The following is an 8187-nucleotide window of genomic DNA, read 5'->3' as shown; positions in this document are numbered from 1 at the left end:
TGAAAGGAGACTCAGAGAGCTCGGCTTGTTTAGCGTAACCAAAAGAAGGCTGAGGGGGGATACGATTGCTCTTTATAAATATATCAGAGGGATAAATACCAGGGAGGGAGGAATTATTTAAGCTCAGTACCAGTGTGGACACAAGAACAAATGGATATAAACTGGACACTAGGAAATTTAGACTTGAAATTAGACAGAGGTTTCTAACCATCAGAGGAGTGAAGTTCTGAAACAGCCTTCCAAGGGGAGTAGTGGGGGCAAAAGACATATCTGGCTTTAAGACTAAGCTTGATAAGTTTATGGAGGGGATGGTACGATGGAATAGCCTAATTTTGGCAATTCATTCGTCCTTGAGTGCTAGCGGTAAATATGCCCAGTGGTCTGTGATGGGATGTTAGATGGGTTGGGATCTGAGTTACTATAGAGAATTCTTTCCTGGGTGCTGGCAGGTGAGTCTTGCCCACATGCTCAGGGTTTAGCTGATCGCCATATTTGGGGTCGGGAAGGAATTTTCCTCCAGGGCAGATTGGCAGAGGCCCTGGGGGTTTTTCGCCTTCCTCTGCAGTGTGGGGCATGGGTCACTTGGTGGAGGATTATCTGCAGCTTGAGGTCGTCAAACCACAATTTGAGGACTTCAATAACTCAGACACAGGTTAGGGGTTTGTTACAGGAGGGGGTGGGTGAGATTCTGTGGCCTGCGTTGTGCAGGAGGTCAGCCTAGATGATCATAATGGTCCCTTCTGACCTTAAAGTCTATGAGTCTAGGTGGGAGCGGGGGGAGCACAGGGCTGGGCTTGGAGGGGGCTGCATGTCGGGAGTGAGGGGCTGGTTGGGAGGACCAGGGCTGGGATAGAAGGATACTGGGGGTCAGCAGTGAGGGGCACCGGCAGGGTGGGGGGACAGGGCTGGGCTAGCAGGAGGCTGGAGCTCAGGATTCAGGGCCATTAGCAGACGTGGGGCGCTCAGGGTTGGGGGGCTGCAATTAGAGGTTGGGGGAGCAGCTGAATTGTTTCCAAGGGGGTTTAATTGTCTCCAGCCAAAATCTTTCTAACCTGAGGCACAAATTTCCCCTCTGGCGTGTCCCTGGTCAGAGGGACCCCCCTGACCTCAGCGAGTGCAGGAACGCGTCTCCCTGAGCCGGCCCTGCCTCCCTGCAGCAGCTCTGCGCTCATGCTCCATGCTGAGAGCCGGGCGGGGGGATTCCCAGCACAGCTAGATGTGAGCGCGGCTGCCTGGGGCTGGACGTAACTGGCAGCTCAGAGGCGACAGCTCAGGGCTCAGCTTCCCAACTTGGCCTTTGAGCTGAGCTGGCTCCGTTTCTGCAGCGCACTCAGCTGGAGCCGCGTTGGGCTTCCTTTCCGGGGGAACGAGCTCGGACGTCTCCGGCTAAAGCCCACTGGAGATGCAGACCCCGGTAAGTGCTCCCCAAGGCGCCTCAGCTCTGGGCACCTAGAAAGTGAGGCAGCTGGACTTCTTGGGAGATTTCTCCCGCAGCGTTTGGGAAAGTGTCCAGGAAATCTTCATCCCAATTGGTTAGAATCCGAGTGGTTTCTTGAGTGGGAACCTGGCTAGGAAGGTCATGAGCTAGGGGTGGTGATAACCAGTCGACTACTGAGTTTGGGGGAGGGAAGGTTTTTTACCCGAACCCCAGAACTATGACCCTAAACCAAACCTTAAACCCAACTACTTAGACCCCCAACTCTGTCCTAGCTCCCTAACCATGACCCTAACCCCAGCATCCTAACCCCCGACAGATGTACCCATTCCTTAACCCCAGCACCCTAATCCTCCCCTTTCCCTAGAGTCCTAGCCTCATCCTTAACCTCGGCTCTCTAACCCCTCCTCCCTAACTCTGACCCCCAACTCTGACCCCCTCTTCAAACCCAACCCCTAACCCCTAACCCCAACGTCCCAACCTTCTCCCCCGAACCCTGACTTTAGATTGCTCAGGCTGCAATGGTCGTGGGATCAGTAGAGTCCTCATTGTTATTTCTCTGTAAAGCTCCTGGTGCGATGGGTCCTGGTCCTAGACTGGGTTTTCTAGACCACTGTGATACAAGTACTAACAACCATTTATACCCCTAACCATAACCCCAGCTCTAACCCGAACCGCCCCACCTTGACCCTCTGAGCACTAGGGTTTCTGTGTCTCCAGTCTGGTATCAAGCATCCCAGCCTCAGAATTATGAGTCATCGTGGCAAACTGGCCCCGTGGGGATAGGACCCAAGAGTCTCACTAACTCCCTCTGGGAAATGTCAGCAGAACCGGTTGGTATCTGAAGGTTGAATGGCTGCAAAATTGGCTAGAAATCCAATCACAACACGTCAAATATTGAACTTGAGGGTGGAAGAGTATTTGACCCAAACCATTAAACCATCGCCCTTAATTCTACCCCAGCTACCTATAGCCTTTAACTCCAGCACCTAACCCTAACCGTGAACCCTTCATCCTCCTCCCCATGTATAATTATAACCCGAACTCTAACCCAAAGGGCCCGTATGTCCTGGGTTCAATTGGACAGTCCCAGTCCCTCCTACCGGTGTCTCAAGTGAGTTCTCAGGACTCTAACGACGTGTGTTTGAGATACAGATTTGCTAATTGGCCACTAGGGGCTGATGATGTTAGCAATGAACCTGGGAGCCTAATGAGATATAACATTTAATATTCGTACCCAAGCTAAAATTGCTAGAATAACTTCTGCACGTCTTCAGCTGGAGACCTGAAAACCCAAACTTTAGTGGTACGACACGTCTTCAGAGACCCCGGAAGTGTCCCCCAATTTCAGTTACTTGGTCAAAATCTTGGGTTGTTTTCTAGCTGCAGATGCTGTGATTTCTCCAAGGGGAATTTCTCTGCCACTTCGGAACCTAATTCCCTTTGGCTCCTCAGGAGCAACCCAGTGCAAATTACTGGGAACAACCCTCCACTCTGTGAAATCAACCCGTGTTACTGCTGACCAGCGGCACAGCACAATGCATCATCCAGTCCACAGAGCAGAGGGTGGGACACAGGACTCCTGGGTTCTCTACCTGGCTGTGCCACTGACCTGCCATGACCAGGTCCCTGCCTCGCTCGCTGCCTCAGTTTCCCCTCTGACCCTTCCTTTATCTTGCGTATTTGGCCTGTAAGTTCTGTGGGGTAGGGACTGTCTGTCATTGTGTCTCTCTGCAGCACCCGGTGTAATGGGGCCCCCGATCACACACTGGGTCTCTTTAGCACCAAGTGAACTGGGGGCCCTGATGCTGCTCGGTCTGTGACACAACCTGGAAGACGGAGGGCAGCCTATCTCAGGCCCCCACTTACACACAGACATTAGTAAGACCTTGCAACTGTCAACAGTCTCACCCCAAACTGTGCTGTGTGAATGGAGCAGAGTGGGGCTCGCTAGGGGACGCTCTCCCCCGGCATTGAGTGCTGCCCCAGTGCCACGCTAGGGCCTGTGCTGCACGGAGCGGGGCAGGGCTCAGTGGGGCTGTGTCTCATGGCCTCGCTCTCTCTCCCTTTGCAGCTAGTGCCATGGCCCCGTCTGTCTTCCCCCTGACCTCCTGCACCGGCGAAGTCACCACCTCCCAGGTCACCTTTGGCTGCCTGGCCCAAGGCTACTTCCCCGAGCCGGTCACCGTGACATGGAGCCCCAACGTCGGCTCCTCGGGCGTGAGGACCTATCCCTCCGTGCTGCAACCTTCCAGCAGCCTCTACTCGCTCAGCAGCCAGGTCACCGTCCCGGCCAGCAGCTGGACGTCTAACACCTATAACTGCACCGTAGAGCACCAGCCCACCAGCTCCAGCATGTCCAAGGAAATCCCAAGTAGGGAAGGTGCGGCACAGCCCGGGGGGGAGGGAGGGGCTGGGGGTCTCTCAGGTCCCTGCTCTGGTGACTGCTGCAGGGAGAGAGGCTGGGAGCCTGCTAGTGCTGTGAGCTGATGGAGTCGCTGGGGTGGGTGGGTGGGTGGAGAGAGACACCTCAGAGAGTTGGGAGTGAATGGGGGCAGGTAGATAGTGTTGGGTGTGGAGGCACCGAAGGGTGGAGGGATGAAAAGAGAGACCGCGCCAAGAGAAGCGATGGGGCTGCAATGCAGGGAAAGGGGCAGAGGGCTGCAAACTGGGTCCTGGGCTGCAGGGAGCGGGGGGCTCAGCAGGGGGCGCCGGGCTGCAGGGAGCAGGGGGGGGCTCAGCAGGGGGCGCCAGGCTGCAGGGAGCAGGGAGGGCTCAGCAGGGGGCGCCGGGCTGCAGGGAGTGAGGGGGGGCTCAGCAGGGGGTGCTGGGCTGCAGGGAGCGGGGGGGCTCAGCAGGGGGCGCCGGCTGCAGGGAGCAGGGGGGGGCTCAGTACGGGGTGCCAGGCTGCAGGGAGCAGGGGGGGGCTCAGTAGGGGGTGCCAGGCTGCAGGGAGCAGGGAGGGCTCAGCAGGGGGCGCCGGGCTGCAGGGAGTGAGGGGGGGCTCAGCAGGGGGCGCCGGGCTGCAGGGAGCGGGGGGGGTCAGCAGGGGGCGCCGGGCTGCAGGGAGCGGGGGGGGCTCAGGAAGGCTTTGTACAATAACTAACCTGTCCCCCTTCTCCCAGAGCCCCCCAAACCCCAGGCCCCCATTACACCCAAGATGAAAATCGTCTCCAACACCAGCCGAGACCCCGTCCAGCTGGCGTGCTTCATCTCCGGCTTCTACCCTGAGAATTTGACGGTGGAATGGATGGAATGGATGGTTGACGGCCAGCCCAGGAAACTTCCTAGTGTCACTGCCCTTGCCACGAAGGACCCCAACGGCCCCACCTACAGCACCCACTGCAATGCCAGTGTCTCCAAGGCCGACTGGCGAAAGGTCTACTTATACACGTGCCAGGTGTCCCAGCCGGGCACCCCCGTCAAATCGCAGGGCCACACCAACAAGTGCAGAGGTGACGCTCGCTGGCGCTAGGCTCCCTACGAAGAGGAGGGGCAGTGGGGGATTCAGGGTTACTGGGGCCCTGTGATCAGCCTCATTGTGGGAGCCCCTTTGGGACCCAGCCGAGAAAAAGAACCTTCTCTCTTTTCTGCCCCCTCTCCCGTTTGTCATTCTTGTTTTCTTCATCCTCCTCCTGTCAGTAATAGCAAATACATGGAAATAAAGTGAGCTTCCTTGACTGGTTTTGTAGTCGAACTCATTTTTCCACAGACCACTTGAAAATCGCTGGGGGTCTCGGCGGACACTTAATGGTCTTTCCAAATCCTGTTTGTGCCATTAGCTAACTACTGTGAAGCACTTTCGATAAGAGCCCTTTATAAAAAAGCGTTGGGCTGCGGGGTCTGGCCAGGACTTAGGGTGTAGGAGAGGGCTCAGGGCAGGGGGTGGTGGGACTGGGAGGGAGTTAGGGTGCGGGAGGGGACTCAGGGCAGGGGGTGGTGGGTCTGGGAGGGAGTTAGGATGCGGGAGGGAGCTCAGGGCTGGGGCAGCGGACTGGGGTGTGGAGCACTTACCTGGGGCAACTCCCGTTTGGTGCGAGGGGCGGGGGTGGGGATGTGGGGGGCTGCAGCAGCCAGGGAGGGCAGGGGGCTGGAGGTGGGTGAGGGGGTGCAGGAGTCGGGCTGGGGTGCAGGGCCTGGGAGGAAGTTAGGATGCAGGAGCAGGCTGGGGGTTGGGCTGCGGGGCCTGGCCAGGAGTTAGGATGCAGGAGCGGGCGGGGGTTGGGGTAGGAGGTTGGGGCAGGGGGCACAGATGGGAATGTGGGGGGTGCAGGAGCTTTGTTTTGTGCTCAGGGTGGACGTCAGGATGTGGGGGGGGCAGGAGTCAGGGCAGGGAGCTGGGGTCATGGGGATGCTCCCAGCCCCCTGCCCCTCCCCCCCCCACCCCCTACCCTGAGCGGCTCACAGCAGGAGGTTGGGGTTGGGGGGGTCTGCATAGGGGGAGTGCGGGGACCAGGCTGCTGCCCCCACAGCTGCCCGGCCCTGGGGCCCCCTGGGTTTTACTGTAAATCCACGTCTGGTCCTGCCGGCTCGAGGGGCTCCTGCTGCAGGCTCCTCCCCCACTGGCAGCCAAGCTCCCCTCCCCCACCTCCCCCCCACCCTCAACCTGCTGTTTGCCGGCGCTCCGGTCGGTCCTGGAGGGAGGGGGGGAGGGGCCACAACGCACATAGGGGCAGGGGGCTGGGAGCACCCCCACAATCCCAGCCCACATGCCCAGGCCCCTGCCCTGACTCCTGCACCCCCCCACACACACACCCAGCCCCCCCACACCCCGTGCCCTGTCTCCGGCACCCCCCCCACACACATCCAACCCCCTGCCCTGACTCCTGCACCCCCCATACACACACCCAACCCCCTGCCCTGACTCCTGCACCCCCCCACACACACACCCAGCCCCCCCACACTCTGTGCCATGACTCCGGCACCCCCCATCCCCGCCCCTGCCCTGAGCACCAAACGGGAGCTCCTGCACCCCCTCCCCATTTTCAGCGATTTTCAAGCGATTTTCTGTGGAAAAATACATTCGACTACAAAACCAATCAAGGTCCCTCACTTTACTTGCTGTTACTGACAGAAGGAGGATGAAGAAAACAAGGATGAAAACCGGGGGCGGGGGGAGATAAGAGAGAAGGTTCTTTTTCTCGGCTAGGTCCCAAGGAGGGGCACCAAAAATGAAGCTGAGCACAGGGCCCCACTCACTCTAAATCCAACACTGGGCAGGACCAGGCTTCTGCCCCCACAGCTGCCCGGCCATGGGGTCCCCTGTCATTGGGGTTCCCCGTGCCAGGGCACCCTGCGATTTACTGTAAATCCGCCTGTGGGGAGGGGGACACCGGGCTGGGCTGGAGCGGGGAGAGGGGTGGGGACAGACTGGGATGGGCATGGCAGGGCAGACCAGGCCTAGCAACTGACCTGGGCTCTCCTGTCCCCAGAAGAAACATCTCCCGGCGATATCCAGGTCTTCCTGGTGCCCCCGTCTCCCGCCGACTTGTACGTGGCCCAGAGCCCCATGCTCACCTGCCTGGTGGTCAACCTGCCTAGCAACTCCGGCCTCCAGGTGGTCTGGTCCCGGGAGAAGACAGAGTCTGTTGTCCCTGAACCCCTGACCCTCACTGAGCAGTTCAACAGCACCTTCACCGCCTCCAGCTCCATGCCCATCTTCACCCGCGACTGGGAGGCCGGAGAGACCTTCACCTGCAAAGTGGAGCACTCAGAGCTGCCCTCGTCCCTCACCAAATCGATGTCCAAGAAGCCAGGTAGGAGGAGAGCAGGGTCCCTAAGGGGAGAGACTCCCCTATTCCAGCCCCCACCAGGGAGGGATGCTCCTTAAGGAAAAGCCCCAACAACTTGGGATCCCGGCCCTGGGTCCCTTTGCGTCCTCATGTGAGATGGAGACCATCCTATCCCCCAGGCTGTGCTCCAGGACTACCAGCTCCCAGTCCCCAGCCCCTCCATCCTGGAGGAGAGAGGGGATGTTCCTACCCCCCTCCTCCCCACACACACACACACATGCCCCATCCTTCTCCTCACGTAGCCCCAGCTGAGTGATGTGCATGGCTCATCTGTGTCCTCCGTCCCCACCCACCGTAGGCAGGCGCTCTGGCCCTGGCATCTACCTCCTGCACCCCCACAATGAGGAGTTGAGCAGCTCTAGAGACTCCATCAGCCTCACCTGTCTGGTGCGGGGCTTTTTCCCCGAGGACATCTCAGTGCAGTGGATGAAGAACCACAAACCCGATGAGAGCTTGGAATATATCACCACTCCGACCATCAAGGACGGAGCAGGCGACTCGAACTTCTTCCTCTACAGCAAGCTGAAAGTCAGCAAGGCCAGCTGGAACAGAGGGGACGTCTACACCTGCATGGTCACCCACGAAGCCCTGCAGATGAAGTTCACCCAACGCAGCATCAGCAAAGTCTCTGGTAAATGAAGAAGGCTCCTCCCAGCCCCACTGCTAGCACTGTCCTGTACAGCTTCCTGTAAATAATCTCTGTGCCCTCAGTGACAACAAGTGAATAAATGGAACTAGTCTGAGCTCACACCCAGGTCTCCTTCTTTGTGGTGTGACTGGGTGAAATCTGCAGGTCGCCCAAGGTGGACGAGGTCCCAGGTTGCAGGCTGGGAGAAACCGATGCTATAAGGCTGGGGATGCTACAAGGCTGGGGATGCCAATTCCCAGATCCGGTATGGGTGGATACATATATACCATGGATGGATGGGGAGATACATGGGTTGATGCCCTGGAAGGAAG

General features: G+C 58.6%; 1 gene segment (V, D, J or C); it reads left to right on the top strand.

Annotated features, from left to right (window-relative positions):
- The first annotated feature begins 3183 nt into the window (after nucleotides 1-3183).
- LOC123347468 lies at nucleotides 3184-7933 on the top strand. The segment is given in 5 exon segments: nucleotides 3184-3250; nucleotides 3414-3809; nucleotides 4561-4890; nucleotides 6868-7191; nucleotides 7526-7933. Coding segments are annotated over 5 exon segments (1458 nt in total).
- Nucleotides 7934-8187: the final 254 nt, after the last annotated feature.

This window comes from Mauremys mutica, chromosome 13, assembly GCF_020497125.1.
Source record: "Mauremys mutica isolate MM-2020 ecotype Southern chromosome 13, ASM2049712v1, whole genome shotgun sequence".
Lineage (NCBI taxonomy): Eukaryota > Metazoa > Chordata > Testudines > Geoemydidae > Mauremys > Mauremys mutica.
Note: the sequence above shows the minus strand (reverse complement) of the source record. Positions and strands in the feature narration are given on the sequence as shown.